The sequence below is a fragment of the Eptatretus burgeri genome, chromosome 13 (genome assembly GCF_056783735.1).
Source record: "Eptatretus burgeri isolate ZD-2024b chromosome 13, Ebu_testis_v1, whole genome shotgun sequence".
In the NCBI taxonomy this organism is placed as follows: domain Eukaryota; kingdom Metazoa; phylum Chordata; class Myxini; order Myxiniformes; family Myxinidae; genus Eptatretus; species Eptatretus burgeri.
In genome coordinates this window covers 43,312,860-43,331,092 of record NC_140973.1, presented here as the reverse complement: position 1 = coordinate 43,331,092, position 18,233 = coordinate 43,312,860, and the positions used below count along the sequence as shown (strand labels likewise).

General features: G+C 42.4%; 1 protein-coding gene across 3 annotated transcripts in view; it reads left to right on the top strand.

The window, feature by feature from the left end:
- The window catches only part of PKHD1L1 (PKHD1 like 1), a 314,599-nt gene that overhangs the window by 234,202 nt on the left and 62,164 nt on the right, over nucleotides 1-18,233 (top strand). For 2 of the 3 annotated variants that reach the window (XM_085852211.1, XM_085852212.1), the window contains exons 62-65: nucleotides 1,755-1,879; nucleotides 3,566-3,656; nucleotides 4,311-4,459; nucleotides 15,400-15,522. In XM_085852211.1, the coding sequence (XP_085708337.1) occupies nucleotides 1,755-1,879; nucleotides 3,566-3,656; nucleotides 4,311-4,459; nucleotides 15,400-15,522 (488 nt within the window). Of the gene's footprint in view, nucleotides 1-1,754; nucleotides 1,880-3,565; nucleotides 3,657-4,310; nucleotides 4,460-15,399; nucleotides 15,523-16,069; nucleotides 16,132-18,233 lie in introns of all 3 variants that reach the window. The other variant, XR_015050730.1, reaches the window with a different exon arrangement.

Here is an 18,233-nt window from a genome sequence, read left to right as displayed (position 1 = left end):
TGCCGTGTTGTGTCCGTGCTGTTGTGTCCACACCGTGTCATGTCCGTGCCGTGTCCTTGCTGTGTCCTGAACATATGCATGCCATGCTGTGTTTCTGCTGGAGTAATATAACTGATTTATGAATGGTTACAAATCCCTCATAAACTGTCAATCGAACGAATAGAAACCTACCAATCTGTCGTGAACATGTGACCAGCGATTTCATGTTCACCAACACCTCCATTCTCACCATCTTCGTCTGTATCACTCGCATAAGGCTCGAAACGACATGGCTCGATAATTCCCCCAAAAGCGTTCCCATCACTAGTTTTGTCTCCAATAGTTTCTTCAAAATCCCACCGATCACTTTCAAGATACTGAGAACCTTCAGAGTTTATAATGATGGTGGAATCAGTATCGGAATCCGAGCTCGAAGTTTAATACACTGTTTCTCGATGTAAACCACCATTTGGTTCAAGGTGGGTTCTGATTGTGACGTCACTGGCAAACATCGAAAATTGACACTGCAATTGGCAAAACAATTTCAATTTTTTTTTTCTCCCTTCAAATTAGACCGTGATTATGACTTTGAATGGTTTTCATTAATAAAAATAAATTTGTGTTTGGATTTCCCTTTAAGTAAATCCGAAAGATGGCTCACTTCGTAATACAACTGCTAATTATCTGTGAATCATCAATCAAACATAGTTTGCCTGAGAATCAAACCCGGGCGAGATGGCTCAAAGGTCCCATAGCTCTGCGCCACCCCGTGAGGACAACATTTTGATGGTAACATAGAACAGCCCAGCACAGGATTCACTATTTAAAACCAACATTGTGGTGATTAACGACTCATCAAAAAGTATACTTGAGACTGAAGCGAGCCAAAAAATATTGTTACGGTTCTGCGAACCCGGCACTCCCCCAAGGCAATGGCACACAACATGTCGCGGTCCAGGGATAGTTATTTCATTAGTATTCGTTTTCGATAACCCTTCTCTTATGTGTAGTGGGTTTATGAGAGAATATGCATTGCATGGGCTTTAGGCAGGTCTTTATTCCTATTCTTTACACGATTTTGCTTTGCACACACGAGCTCTCGATCACGCAAACATGCAGACCATAGCAACAGGCAAGCCATTTGCATACACATGCCAAAACCCCTTTGAATTGCATGCCATTACACCTCAGACTTCACCAGACTCGAATCCCAACATTGCAGCATTTCTTAAACCTCCTTTATAAAAATCACCATACCATCGGACCACAACCCTAGCTCGTTTACCTCTGCCATTAACAGACACAATGAAAGATTAACTCCCTCCATCATGAATCACCACACTACACCACCACTGTCATCGCTCAACCACCATCACCACCGACATTAACCACTGCCCTCTGGACTGGCAGGAGGTAGGGGACCCCGACGCACCATAGTACATACTCGGATCGGGATGCTCTGGCATGTAACTTGAGGCGCAAATGTGCACTTGGCTCTGTTCGACGTTGTGTAGATAGCCCCAACGTTCCGCTCAATTACGGCCTGCATTGCATCTTTCCCCTCGTTTCCCCATTGCTTCCCCTCGTGGCAAACCTCAAACCCCGGGCTGTAACAATATAGTGGGTGTGATTATTTTTTTCATAATGATTGGAAATTTTGAATTGTAATGGAAAGTGTGTTAGAAATTGACAATGATTGTGTTCCACTCTCCTGGGAACTTCACTGATTATCCCATTTTTTAAATTAAATTCACCATATGGTACTGTGTGTGCAGGGGTGCGGGTGGAGTTTGCCAGCACAAAGCTTCTGCGGAATCTGGTGACCCTCACCATTTGGCCAGGGTCCTTTCAAGATCGAGAGGAAATTGACAGCTATAATCTCTGGCCTGCCTCGATACAGGTTTTTCCCAAATTCATTTTGATTTTCTTTGTGCCAGAGAGTGTAAATATGCACAGGCATGAGGTTTGTCACAGTTAAAGTTTGATTGCTATTTTCACACGACATCGTTTACAAAGCCGCGCTCAGTAGAGGAAGGAGAGTTGGCTGAACAAAGCTGTTAAACCAGATTTGAAATGTTTGCAGTTTTGGAAGTCATGCAATGATGGCAGACAACATTATTATTCTTATATTACTAAAAGTAGAAGTGTCTGTCCGTGTGTCCATCACACTTTATTTAAAAGTGTTCCTGCTGTCGTAGAATAACAAAAATGTTTCCATTGGAAAGCAAATAATCAATTTACTCGGAGTAAAAATTTGTGTCTGATTAATCATAAAAATGCTTATTGAAGCATTAGAAAAATCTATAATGGTGCTCAGAATGAGCATACAAACAACAACAATAACTACAGCCATGACGTCATCAGCAACAACAACAACCACAACTATGTGTTTTAAAACATCCTTTTTCATGCGTTTCACTTAATTTTACAACCTCATTGAGATTCACAGATATATATGACCGTTTTTACAGCCATTTTTCCCTGCTGTGCAGGGGTTTGGCTTTTTCTTGATGCAATGTTTTATGGCCGGATGCCCTTCCTGACACCAACCCTGGTCGCCTCTTATGACACACAGTGATATGGTACACCTATTCTAACCGGGGCATACACCGGGACCAGTACACTGGCACTCATTTCGCCGACCTCGGAAGGATGACAGGCTGAGTCAACCCCCTGGTGTTAATTCAGCAGCCAACGGGGCTTGAACTCAGGACCCTTGGATCCCAAGCCGCCACCCTAACCACTAAGCCAACACCAGGCTTAGATTCACAGATAGCATAGGCAATATCTTTTGCGAAGTGCAACAAGCTGTCTTTTGATTAAACCCATCAGCGAAGTGATGGGTAGGCACGTCTCGTAATTCCATGAATAATAAAAAATATCGCTTTATTGTTAAAATGCAAAGTTTTCTGTTGAGTAATACTCCTCGTACTGCGTACACGTTTGGTCACTAATTGGCTCAAAAGACCTTTAAACCAAAATGCCAGTATCTTTTTAGCCCCTGATCAGGTGTTGGCTCTGCTGGGTGCTGATATTTTGGGTCCTGTCTATCCGTCCGCCTGTCCGTGTGTCTGTCTGGAACCTCTACTTGAAAAGGACTGGACACATTCCTTCCATATTTGGCATGTGCGCAATAACATCTGGGCACGAGTCACATTAAATTATTTTGGGATTGGAACCAATTTGGAATTTTGGGAGAGAATAGTACAGGTTTGTATCCAAGTTTTGGGAATCATTATTTATTTATCCACACTTTACCATCTCCACTACTTCCACATTAATTTATTTAAATGTAAGATCTGCATGTCCAATTTTAAGGTGTGCTTGGGGTCTGTGTTCTTGATGAGGACAATTTTTTTTTTAAAGGTGATCTAAGACTTTTGAAAAGCTTGTATGTATATCACGTCTAGGACAAGGCATCAGTATTGCTTCACATGAATCACAAAGACTTTAGCAGACACTGGACAAATCAACATAGTATCTGAAATGTTAGACATTTACTCATATGGAATCTTACAGATCTGAAGAGCAAACAGCCCAAACCAAACAACCTTCCTTACGTAGGAATGTCCAAACCTTTCTCCAGGTAAATGAGGCCTTCAACGTTGTGCTACAAGGGAACATCGTGGCTGGATTTGAGCGCATTGGATTCCGAATTGACGGGGAGCCTTGTTCAGGTATTCTTTTGTTTTCTTTCATCCCAACAACCAACTAACTAATGCATGCCATTGATCAAATTATGTTAACTACAATTAGAACACTTAATAATTGTGTGACTATTCTAGGATTTAGGTGATTGCATCATGGCATTAATGTTAAAAGGTTTGGTTGAGATCGACTCCCAGCATGTTCCGGCAGTACCTGCCAAGGACTAAGATGTTTCTCTTTGTTCCTACAAAGGACTTAAAGCTTTGTGGAATTTCCAGAGGGTGCCATTTTCCTTCGTAACCCAGAGGAAAGAAAGGTGCCAAAAATAATAAAACAAAACGTTAATTAGACAAAATGTTGTAAATTATAGACTTTAAGAACAGAAAGTTTAATGTCATGTTGGCATTTCATGACATCTTTAAGTTGAAGGTTTAGTTCTGTGAGAATTAATTGCACTCTGCATGACACACAAGGATCCCGCAGTGTGGAAAATAGTATGAATGTCTCAAATCCATATGACAACTCTACATCTGGGATCTTTTCCTTGTGCCATTGCTTTAATCATTAGCCGTACCTGCAACTCAGACTGAGATTTTTGTTTTTTCCTTTGTACGAGGTTCTGGCCACATCCCGATAAGCATTTTACACATCGAGACTGCACGGCCATTCTTTGTGGCATGCAGGCAAAGGAAGCACAGAATTGGCCTGGAGAGAAAACGAAGCACATGGGGGACTGTATGGCGTGTACATGAACGGAGACGGTTTGCCTGGCTGCTCATTGGTCCGAGAGTTCTTGTTGTGGCGATGTTGGGATTACGGCATTTACCTGCAGGTTGGCCTGCAGCTGTCATATTCAAAATCATTTTATCTATACATTTTATCTATACATTTTACAGCATATGATGCAAGACTGGTTATATTTTCTCAATGCATTTATTTTTGCAATGGATGAGAACCACAGAGTTGCTCACTCACATGGTTTGGAAAACAGTGTTGGGAGATGGGTGGGCGGGAGTGGGTGTTAAGCATAATGCTTCCAGTCGAATGCCATTACAAATCCAAATGCATTGGAACCATACTCTGTGCAGAGCGTTGGTGCTGCCTAAGCAGTCTACAATCCTGGACGGGTCGTCACTCCAACACAGGATACCAACAAGCTGGTACTCATTTTGCCAACCTCGGAAGGATGACAGGCTAAGTCAAACCCACCTGATATTAATTCAACGGAAAAGCGGGATTTGAACTCGGGACCCAAGGATCTCAAGCCCACCAGCCTAACAATTAAACCAACATCAGGCATAATGTCATTACAGCACTTTAAAATAACAGTCATCCGAACTTGCAATGTCTCCAACTAAAATCGATTTGGTTGAATGGACTTCTTGTTCCTGATAATGTGATCAAGAGATTTCTCATTTTAAAATTCAGATTTTATTTATTTAAGTTCAGCTGACATGGAAAGAGGACCCGATGTGACCCACACTTTATTTGAAAGCTACGATACAGGCAAATGGAGTTGTGCTGACCCTGAAAGCGGAGGATTACCGCACATTTATATGTGTGTTTCAGGAGATCACTCGCATCGATTTTTCGTTATTTCTATTTTCCTTGGAAAACCTGCCCTGCATCTTCTATATATATATATATATATATATATATATATATATATATATATATATATATATATATATATATATATATATATATATATATATATATATATATATATATATATAGTAGTAGTGTATGTTTGTTTGTTTGTCCTCTTATAACTCGAGAACTACACACCCCAGAGCAAAACTAAAGGCATATTCGGAATCAGTACATCTCAGCGGTACGACATCACACCTTAGGTGTTTAAAAAAACCGAAAAAGAATCGTCAATTTTTTTTGGCCGTTACAATTTTTCTGCCACAATTGATTGATTTTCCGCGTTGTGACTTTTTTATTCACAACCTGATCAAAATAAGACAAAGACAGACCGGTGGATGGACAGACCGGTGAACGTTTACAAAGTTTCTTATCAAAATTTGACTTTCTGATTTTAGATGACCCGAAAAAGGAAGAGCTCCGTTGGTCCCAAGGCAGCTGCAGCTAAGCGAAAACACACGAAGAGACAACAGGAGACTGAAGAGGAGCAAGATGCCAGGCTAAATGAACAGGCACAGCGGCAACAGCAGCAGCGACAAAATGAGACTGAAGAGGAGCGATCAGCCAGGCTCAATGAACAGGTTCATCGGCAACAACAGCGGCGATCAAATTAGACTGAGGAAGAGTGATGCAAGATTTGAGGCAATGCATCACCGCACTGCAGAAGCACGAGCACTGGCTCGGGCACAAGAGCACAACAATGCCAACAGGGTGGCATTCACGTATATCCCGGCTGACCCAACAACTCATGCAGACATCGGCCGAATGGACCAAGTCTGCACCCACTGCTCTGCTTACAAGTTCAAGGGAGAGACCAAGAGTGTGCTGCAGCGATGGCAAGGTCATCCTTGAGCCCTCTCCTGCCCTTCCTCTCTTGCTGAAGGAACTTCTCTCAGGCGAACGTCCCCTCAGCAAGCACTTCCTTGACAACATTCAGATGTATAATGGCAGCTTTGCGATGACGAGCTTCGAGCACAAGGAAGCTAAAGAGCAGGACTGGAACCCGAGCTTCCGGATCCAAGGTCAAGTGTTCCACCGCATTGGCAGCTTGCTCCCGCCTGTAGAGGGCCAGCCAAAGTTCCTACTGGTCTACTTCCTGGACTCGCACGACAAGGAGCTGGCTGCCAGGAACCACAGCGGCCTCAAACCACACATCCTTGAGATGTTCACAAAGTGGTTTCATGAGAATAACCATCTGGTCTGTGAGCTCAAGACTGCAAGAGATGTACTTGCCGAAGGAGGCAACTCTGAAGAGCATCAGATCATCATCAGAGAGAGCAAGCGACATCAAGGGGAGCACACACGCCACTACAATGCCCAGTCTGCACCAGAAGTCGCCATCCTAATGGACAATGAGCCAACAGAACCCAGAGACATTGTCCTCAGACTTCGTGATGGGGCACTTAAAAGGATCAGTGAGCTGCATGTATCTTATGATGCACTCCAGTATCCCATCGTGTTCCCATATGGAACAGATGGCTACAGCATCCATCTGGTGGCCAGGACTGCTACTGGACAGGATGGACGAAAACTCACACAGCTGCAGTACTACCACATCATGGTGAGAGAGGGCAACCACAGACTGCAGATGCGACGACTCTTTCAGCAGTTTCTGGTCAATGTCTACTGCAAGATCGAGACAGAGCGACTGGGCTTTATACGCCGGGAGCAAAATAACTTGCTTGCTGATAACTACGACAACCTCTGTGACAGCCTCATGAGCACTGATGACAAACGCTGACAACGACAAATAAATGTGAAATATGTCCAAATTAAATGTGATATATATAAATGTGATATATAAAAATATATATATATATATATTAAGCACCACAATTTACCCCTTTCTTATTCCTATTTTTTTCTCTGGGCAACGTCGGTACTCCAGCTCATGTAATATATAGGGGAAACCATTCCCATTCTAACCTTCTATATAAGCTATTATATGGGATGCAGTTAAGAGGAAATTGTTTTGCAGTCTCACAGCGATAATTCTCATCAACACTAACAGCAGGGTGGAGGGAGAAAGTAGTCGGAGACAGACAAACAAGGGATGCAGGTAACGATGAGGGGTAAGGGAAAACGCGAAGGGTGGACAATATGGATGCATAAACAAAGTTGTGTTTGACCAGTTTGTCATTTTGTCAAGTACTGAGGAGAGAGAAGAGGAGGCTGCCTGTCTGTCAGAAGGATGGGGATGTCACGGCAGAGAGTGGAGTCATCAGCAAAGAGATAAGGAGGATTTTCCAGAGAGTCATTGAGATCATTGATGAAAACCAGAAAAAGAACAGGACCCAGAACGCTGCCTTGAGGAACTCCAGCCTGGACAGTGAGAGGTGATGAAAGGGTTCTGTTGAGAGCCACACATTGTCTACGAGAGGGGAGGAAGTCAGTAATCTCAGAGTGGAGTTGGCCTTGGATTCCAAAGGCAGACAGTTTTGAGAGCAAGGCAGGATACCAGACTGTATGAAAAGCTTGAGATATGTCCAGAGAGACGGCCCTGATCTCATGTCTGATATTGTGAGTAGAAGCAGCATGTCCAAGGTAGAGTGACCAGGTCTGAATCCGAATTGATTATCTGAGAGATGAGGCTGTTGCAGAAATGGAATGATTTTATGTCAACTGTGATGATGGATTCCATGACCTTGTTGATGATTGGAAGTACAGTAAGCTAAATGGGCTGTAGTTAAGGGGATCTGTTTTTACACCTTTTTTACATAATGCTGTGACGTTGGGTGATTTCCAATTTCCCAGATGGTTAAAGGAGACCAGTGAAAAAAAAAAAACATAAAAAACCCCCACAAAGACGTGAAGCGCAAATGTAGAAGCAGGTCACACATTATGACCCACAAATATGTGGGGTCCGTGAACAGCAAATTCGTGATAGCAGGGTCCGACAGTATGTCTTTGCGTAAAATAAATTTCACGCAAGTATTTAACACCAATTTAACTGTACATCTTTGCTTAAAATGTTTTAAAAAAAGATTCCTCTTCGAGAGTTTATTTTCATTGCTTAATTTTTTTACTTTAAACAAAGTTTTGAGACATAAACTTGTATAAAAGGCCATAAAAAAATGATGGGTTGGAATTATTTCATTGAAAATATTCAAGGACACTGGAAAATATAATGTTTCATAGCGAGAAGCATTATTTTATAACACTACATGTATAAATGTTACCCTTTTTTTCTTTATCTTCTGGGACCTTTCATTTTGACGGTACAGCCTCGTGACCATGCCAAAGTCTGAAGCCTCGGCCTAGTGTCAGGCGTGCTTATAGCTTCTTTATATATTAGATGTGTGATAGCTCTGTGTGAAAATGAACACTCGTTTTACTCTGCACGTGTTGCACATCATGTGCAGCGAATTTCACCTCCCTACACCTTGTATTTAATGTTATTTAAGAAAACGCTTCTGTACACTGCCGTTGATGCTGAGTTGCCAGTCACCGTCTTTATTTCCAATAGAATAGACGTACTTGCTTTTTTAATGAAAAATGTTTTTTGATTTTTTTTAATCCTGAAAAATTGATCGAAGTGAACATACAGTCTTGTTAAAAGATTGGCCTTTAATACCTTACTAAATCATCATTATGAAAGGGGACAGACAAATACATGAACACACACACGCACAAATACACACTGTGTTTTATATTGGTAGATACTGAAAATGTTGATGTTAAACCCAAATGTTATGCCTGAAATAGAGCCTCTTGAATTTCCTGGTACTCCATATGATAATCTTACAACTTTTCCAGCATGTGATCAAGTTGATGCCTGGTGTTGGCTTAATGGTTAGGGTGTTGGGTTTGGGATCTGAGTGTTCCGCGTTCAAATCTCACTTTAACATTGAATTAATTCCAGGTGAGGTTGGCAAAATGAGTGCCAGCTTGCTGGGATGATTGAGCCATTTGAATATCCTATGTCAGAGTAGCAAATTGTCCAGGATTATACCCAACACCCCAGGATACTGCTTTGGCAGCACCAACACTGTACAGAGTATGGTCTGGATGGATGGATGGATTGATTCGGATTAAACATTGGGGTTTAAAAAAGTTTAATTTTTTTTTTACAAAATAAGTGTAAGTATGGAAGCAATTGATTGTATACTGTATATGATTTGGATGATAACATTATCATCTCAAACTCCACTAAAAAGGAAGGAAGACTACTTCCAGGTAAATGCTATAACCAGAACAGAATGGAACCCAAATGGGACAAAAAGCTTTGAAACAAATAATCAACAAACTAACTTGAATCGTGCAGATAGATCTTTGTTTTACAAACCTACATTCAAGAAGGCTGCGAATACCACAAATGCCACACTCTTAATGAAACGGAAAACCAAGAAGGAATCCGAAGAAGCAAAGAGTAAAGATGGAGTCATCAGGGGGAACCTGGATAGGATTCAGGTTTCAGCCACTACTCCAATACCCTCAAAAACCCATCAAGGCACAGCCAAGTGAGCCTTACAGAAAAATTTCTGCAAGAATTGACTTCTTCTTAGAGAGATAGATAACGAAAAGAAAGGAACAGAGTAAAAGGGATGAAAGAGAAGAAAAAAAAAACAAGAATTAGAATGAATAAAGAGGATTATGAAAAAAAAAATTCGAAACAAGTGTAAAAGGAACAAAGATATCAGGAAGAACCTGGACAAATAGATTTCAGCAGTTACTCCTTTTAGTCCAGGAGCAAGGACCTGAAAAAAAATGAAATCGTTCAACACCCCCTACAGAAAAGGTTTGACTTGACAGAGTGGTAGAATCGACCCTATAGAACACCTCCAGGTAGTATGTAGTTTCAAATTTTGGTATCATTAAAATTCTACGGGCCATTATACATACCAAGGGTACTTACCAAGAGGATCACTGTGGGCTAGCAAAATGTACGGGAGGGGTAATGTAAACGTGAATATCTTTGTCTAGACTCAACCAATTTTCAATATTGAGGTATCAAACAGCTGATTAACATTGCCACAGGTATCAGGATGCCCCCAGATGCTGCTACATGCATGGTTAACTCCTTCCAGATCGGCGCAGCTCAAATGACAACATTTGTTGAACAGAGACTGAATACCAATGAAGTGACATTTTGGGATTCCCTGCCAAACCTGAAGATCAAAACATTTGCCACACTAAGCAAGAAGAAAACAGTGAAGCTAACCGATGAGAAAGTTATCACTCTTAGTGCTGACCGTGAACTCTTTGGCCGCCGTCTCATCACAGGAAAGTCAAGGGACATCAATCTGAGAGAACTCCTCAGCTACGAGTTATCAACAGTGCCATTATCCCTGGCCCATCACGATGGCAGCTTGAGGAAGACCAACAAGAGCGTACTCATTGCTGAGTTAGAGAAGATGGTAGATTTCCATCCAAAACTGCCACAAGTCACAACCAGCCAGATGTCTACGGCCCACATCGTCGATGCAATGGCGCTGGTACAGATGACAAAGTCCGCTGGTGCTGCAAATTTCGGTGAAATGGCATTCAAGTATTACAGCCTGGTTACTGCCCCTCTATGTCGGAATGGTTGTCAGCGGGTTGATGTTGTCTTCCACCGGTACTCCAGCCTCTCAATCAAAGCTGGGGAGCGACAGAAATGAGGAACATCTGCAGCCTTAGAGGTGACAATCCAAGGGCCAGCCACTCCTATTCCAAAGCAGTGGATCAAATACATTGGAAATGTAGAAAACAAAGTCAACTTGTGTGTCTTCTTGGCAGACACATGGTGCCACATGGGGGTAGACACTCTGCTTGATGGTCAACACCGAGTCATCGGTGGTGGTTTCAAGAACCCGCAGAAAGTCTGTGCGAGTCATCAGAGGGCACTGCGAAGAACTGGTTCCCCTCAAGTCAGATCATGAAGAGGCAGACACACGAATATTGCTACATGCAAAACATGCCTCATTATCACAACAGGATTGTGATTCAATCACCTGACACAGATGTGGCTGTCCTCTGCACCACACACTGCAGAAAACTCCAGTGTCGGGAGCTGTGGTTTCGGACTGGAATCAAGGATAAAGCGAGGTATATTCCTATCCACAGCTTGGCACACAAACTAGAACCTGAGCCGTGTAATGCTTTACTCGGCTTTCACGCACTCACTGGGTGCGATTCAAACAGTGCACTCTCAGGACTCGGCAAGAAAAATGGTTTCAATGTCTTACTTGACAGTAAAGAGCATCAGATCAGTCTGGGACAGCGTGGAGAAGAACCCGAGCTCAGCAACAGCACTTCAGAAGCACGCGAAGGCTTCATATGTGCAATGTACTCAACAACCAAGGGGGCTGGGAGGAAAGTGAACAATGTGAGATACTGGCAGTTCTGTCAAAAGGGACAAAGAAATGAAAATCTCCCCCCCGACATTCGACAGCTTACAGCAACATATGAAGCGAGGAAATTACCAGGCCTATGTATGGAAGAGAGCATTGGAGCCTACACAGAGCCTTCCACCAGCCGCTGGACATGGCTGGAAAATTCAGGATGGTGCCCTGCAGCCGGTGCTCACGACCAAAGATCCAGAACCACGGGGTCTTCCGGAGCTGACCGTCTGTCACTGAAAGAAGTCTCTATGTCGCCGAGCCGACTGCACATGCAGAACCAACCACATGCCATGCACAGAAGCATGTGCATGTTTGGCCGAAGAAACTTGTGAAAATCCAAGAACAATCTTTGAATCCAGTGGTGAAGAAGACGCTGACTAAAAGTTACAACAGATGACATCTTCATGCTTCCATGGCGAATGTGATTCCTTGTTGCCAGACACAAATATTACAAACCGCTCTGACGAATGTGCTTCTGTGTTGTCATGCACAGCTCCCAGTGTCGACCATGATAACTACTATCATCCACTATGATGAATGAGAAGCTTCCGTGTTGCTATACACTAGTGAAAGACGAACGCTAAAAATAACAGTTGCAGTTTTCTTTATGCGTGCCTCTGTATGTATATGAATTTCTGCAGAACAAAACTTTCTTAAGCGTTTGATTTCCAAAATGGATACATCCCGGTAGTAATTGAGAAACACCGTTCACCTTCATATGAGAACACAATTTAAAATGTCAGAAAGTTTGAATTAGTGTGATATTTTAGCTTTGGTGATGCCATGGCAAAGGCCATTTTCAAATAACTGTACATACTCTGATAGAGAATTATAATACGAAGCCAATGATACCTCAATTGAGTTGTTAAGCCACACCATAACGTTGTGGGAAAGAGTCGTGGAAGCTCGGTTGAGAGGAGAGGTGACGATCTGTGAGCAGCAATATGGGTTTATGCCAGGAAAGAGCACCAATGATGCGATGTTTGCTTTGAGAATGTTGATGGAGAAGTGTAGGGAAGGCCAGAAAGAGTTACATTGTGTGTTTGTGGATTTAGAGAAAGCTTATGATAGGGTGCCAAGAGAGGAGTTGTGGCATTGTATGAGGAAGTCGGGAGTGTTGGAGAAGTATGTGAGGATCGTGCAGGATATGTATGAGGACAGTGTGACAGCGGTGAGGTGTGCGGTAGGAATGACGGACCGGTTTAAGGTAAAAGTGGGATTGCACCAAGGATCGACTCTGAGCCCTTTCCTGTTTGCAATGGTGATGGACAGGTTGACGGACGAGATCAGACTGGAGTCTCCATGGACTATGATGTTCGCGGATGACATCATGACCTGTGGGGAGAGTAGGGAGCAGGCTGAGGCGAGCCTTGAGAGGTGGAGGTACGCACTGGAGAGAAGGGGAATGATAGTCAGTCGGAGTAAGACAGAGTACATGTGTGTACATGAGAGGGAGGGTGGTGGTATGGTGCGGTTGCAAGGAGTTGAGGTGGGGAAGGAGGATGGGTTTAAATACTTGGGATCAACTGTCCAAAGTAACTGAGAGTGTGGGAGAGAAGTGACAAAGAGAGTGCAGGCAGGATGGAGTGGTTGGAGAAGAGTTGCAGGAGTGATTTGTGACAGAAGGGTAGCTGCAAGAGTGAAGGGGAAAGTATACAAGACGGTAGTGAGACCAGCTATGTTGTATGGTTTGGAGGCGGTGGCACTAACAAAAAAGACAGGAAGCGGAGCTGGAGGTGGCAGAGTTAAAGATGCTGCGATTCTCGTTGGGAGTGACGAGGATGGACAGGATAAGAAATGAGTATATTCGAGGGACCACGTAGGTAGGACGGTTTGGAGACAAATTGAGAGAGGCAAGATTGAGATGGTTTGGACATGTGCACAGGAGGGAAGCGGAGTATATCGGGAGAAGGATGCTGAAGATGGAGCCGCCAGGCAGGAGGAGAAGAGGAAGGCCAAAGAAGAGGTTCATGGATACGGTGAGGGTGGACATGCGGGTGGTTGGAGTGTCAATGGAAGATGTGTAGGATAGAGCAAAATGGAGACGGTTGATCCGCTGTGGCGACCCCTAACGGGAGCAGCCGAAAGAAGAAGAAGAAGAAGAAGAAGAATGATACCTGAATATTGAAAATTCGTTGAGTCTAGACAAAGATATTCACGGTTACGTTACCCTCCCCCTAAATTTTGCTAGCCCACAGTGACCCTCTTGGTACGTACCCTTGGTTGTATAATGGCTTGTTGAATTTTAATGATACCACAATTTGAAACCACATGCAACCTGGAAGTGTTCTATAGGGTCTATTCTACCACCCTGTCAAGCCAAACCTTTTCTCTAGGGGGTGTTGAACGAATTTCCTTATTTGGCTGCATATGAGAAATGGCTGCTGGACTATTTGGCTCAAACACAGCAACATGTATGTATGTATGTGCAAGCTACCAGAGGACTTTAAATGATTTCTTCTGGAAAATGTTTGATAGTGTTCATTTGTATGTTGGAACTCAAGAAATTGAAGTGGTTGATAATTATTTGTCTGCTACATCTGAAATGATGAAATTTACACTTTATTCGTTTCATGATAGAATGTGTAAGGGGGCTGTCAAAGGTTTTATTTCTGATATGTCAATGGGAACAAATGTAGATCCCGGTTATTGCCAAAACGAAGGGAATGTATAACAATGATGCTAAAACAGAAAAATAGTTTTACCGTAGTACTTCCCCTTAAAGGTGTATTTGGATTTTGTGATTATGATCAAGTTCTGTATGGACTTCAGATTGGATTCCAACTTCAAAGGAATGATCATGAAAATAGACTGCTTTTTGCTGTTGCTAATACAGGGCGGGGCAGAGAAACGGGTGATTTTAAAAACGATGTAATTAAATAAACATTTTGTATTTGCCAAATTACAAATATTCCACCTTAAAGTACATCGCATGCCATTTATTTCTTGAAGATCTCATCCTCGAGGTGACCTCCAGCTCTGCACAGGCATTCCTTTAGTCTTCCAGACATGTTTCCCATGATGCGGCGCAGCATCTCCAAAGAAATTCCGGCAAATTTTTGACGAAGTCTTTCTTTCAACTCTTCAATATCGTGTGTGTGATGAGCATACACTTTGCTTTTTGAGTTCTAAAAAAAAAAAAGAAAGTCACATGCTGACAGGTCTGGGGACCTTGGAGGCCAAGTAATGTCACTATTCCTGCAGCACTTCCCAGAATAAATTTGTTATTGATGAAACGAGTTGGTATATTAGTTAACATACTCCTAATCTTAAAACAGAAGAGATGTTGACAACAATACTTAACTCAAAGAAACCTCTCAGCATAATATACCTAAAAAGACAGTGTCAGCATGCGAGACAAAACCAACCTACCTACACATGGAATTTGGGAATTCCTGAAGGAAAGCCATGATAATTGTGGCTTTTTTTTTTTTTTAAGAAAAGAGATAGAGATACTTGGACTGATAAGAATAATGCATTGAGTGATAATGCCAAGGTGAAACAACTTCGAGTTTCTCTTGAAGGAATATTTTGTCCACAAGACAGATTGGAAATTGATTGGGATAACAACGATTATGCCGAAGCTTCCAAGTCCTATCAAAAGGTGTGTGGAAGCAATGGTAATAAATAACCCATTTTGGAAATAGTTGTGTTTAAAATCCTGTATTCAATCTATGCGATTGACTTGAGTGCCCAAAAGGAAACCATAAAGTCTTACAGAGTGGATACTTCTTGATATATTGGCAGAGGGGATCGTGAAGAAAGTTCCTTTTACATCCTTACATGTTGCTACCCGCAGGTACCAGGCAGTGTGATGTTGTCCAATGTAAGTCTGATAGACAACGGTATGGCCATAATGACCATTGTGTATGGTCCACCAGCCATTTCACATCACCACTCCAGCAAGGAGGTCAGCATTCGGGTAAGTTTGTTCAATTCTGTGTTTGTTACTTGGCGAAAACTTTTTTCGCCAAGTCTGTTGATCTGTAGCGTTTGTCTGTCTGTCTGTCTGTTTGTCTGTCACACGATTTTTGGCCACAGTTTTCAAGCAATCGTTCTGAATTATTTTATTTTGTGCGTAGTTGACCGGTCAAGGACTGCATGCTTAATTTTGGTGAAGATCTAAATCAGGATCTGGATCTGAGAATTTTAAAAATGATTCTTCACTATTGAGAGAAAGGGCCAAAAACGAGAAATAGCACAACATCTCAAAAAGTTATGGATGGATTCACACAAAACTTGGTGGACAGATTGGGAGTGCCCCGAGGAAGAATTAGTTCAATTTTGGTGAAGATCCAAATCCAGATCTGGGTACGAGATTTATTCAATTTTTAACCGATTCTTCACCAGAGAGATGGGGCTAAAAACGATATTGCATGATATCTCAAAAAGTTGTGGACAGATTCGGATGAAACTTGGTGAATGGGTTGGTTAGGTAACAAGAACAAGCCGATTTGATTTTGTTTCAGATCCAGATTCAAATCCGGCCTATCAGTGGGAGACAAAATGTCAACTGTTCAACCTGGCGGAGGTATGTGCGAAACCGAGTGCCATTCCGTTTCGCCAAGTTGTCGTTCTTTGAGTGATTTTTCATTTGTTTGTTTGTTGTTTCCTTATTCATTTTGGATGGTTATCAAATAAACTGTGGTTTGTTTCTCATCTCATCCTCGATTTCCTGCAATGTTATACTGCTGAGCAATTGGTACACAAGGAAATACAAATGTATTTTTATTTTATTTTAAGTAATACTGTTTATCTGAAAAACACCCATGATATCTGTATAGTATTACATCCCTCCTATTGTTTTGCTTTTTAGGATCCTTCTCCTTATGATCTTTGCTTGCTTCAAAAATGTAGTCACCTGCGCCACTGAAGGTGGATGGAGGTTATGTTGTCACCCCTGGCTGTCTGTCTGTTTGTTTGTTTGTAAACAAAATATCTCAAAAAGTTGTCCGATTTGGATGAAATTTGTTGGAGAGATTGCATATGTGACACAAACGAAATTATCAGATTTTGGTGAACATCCGAATCCAGATCTGAATCCGATAATTTTTTTGAATGATTTTTCACACATTAAGTGATGAGACTAAAATTACATAAATCAGCATATCTCAAAAAGTTGTGAACGGATTCGGATGAAACTTTGTGGGCAGGTTGGATGTGTAACAAGGAAGAATTGTTTCAATTTTGGTGAAGATCTGGATCCGGATTCATATCCGAAAAAAAATTTAAGTGGTTTTTCACCATTGAGTGAAAGAGCTAAAATGACAAATCGCATGCTGTCTTAAAAAGTTGTGCACAGACAAAACTTTGTGGATGAGTTGGTTCGATGAGAAAAACAAGCCGATTAGATTTTAGTTCATGTCCGAATACAGATCCGGCCTATCAGTGGGATACATAATGTAAACTAATCAGCTTGGCGGAGGGTTGCGCTCTACCAAGTGTCCTTCTAATTACAATGGTTTTACACCAGACATTTTTGTAGAATATAGTGGAGCGCCACAGCAAATCCATTGTGCCTTTTGTGATAAAAGCACAAAATTTGGCACAAATATAGACTAATACAGTATATATGGATCAAATCTGGATATTGTGGCATTGCAGATTTGGCCCCTGACAACCATGGCAGCCATCTTACAAAATGGCTGCCAAGCGATTATGAAAACGATGAGGAACTGCTTCATTCGGAACAAGTACAGTGGCCTGCAAAAGTATTCACCCCCCTCCTAAGTTTTGACATTTTGATGCCACCTGAGTTTATTTCATGATGCTTTCAAATCAAACTTAACATAGAGTCCTCACAAGCTACTCCAAAGTGATAAAGGCCCTGTCACACCTTGACGATTTAGCCAACGTATGCCTGACATATGCAAAATTGGGCTAAAACACCGGCACACGTCGAATACGTTATGGGTAAGTTTTGTATAGGTTAACAACACGATGAAAAACACTGCCATGCGTCGTAGTACGCTGGCTTTCATCGTTGTACTTTGCGGTTGTCCTCAAATTTTAGCATGCTTGAAATTTTACGACGTACTTGCCGTATGACTCGCACGTTCCGCTACGCTGGCCATAAGTTGTAGGCACGTTACGCGATCGTTGACACACATCGAGGCAGTTACTTGTAAGTTACTCATAAGTCGAAACACGTCGACGTAATGATTAGCGTACCCGAAACTTATTTCTAACCTATGAGTAACGTGTTGTAGGCACGTATATGATCGTTGCACACACGTCAAGGCACGTTACTTGTCAGGTCAGGTCAGGTATGGGAGCATGTGCCAGAACAGCACGTCGCTGCGTCCACTTTCCGCCGGTACTCCAGGGGCCTCTGTCTGGCCATCCCCCAGGCAGATGCCAGGCCCATCCCCATCTCCTTGAGATGATGGTCAACCTGTTGCAACCATGAGGCACGTGGTCGACCCACTGGCCTCCTCCACTCATGAGACTCCCTCGCTGAGAGAATCTGGTGAGCAGGATCAGAGTCAGGAAAACGAGCCACATGTCCATACAGCCGCAACTGACGCTCACGGACTATGCAGGTAACAAATCTCATCCGAGTCTCTCAGCAACCGCTCGTTGGACACAAAATCCAACCAGCGATAGCCAAGTATTCTCCGAAGAGACCTGGTA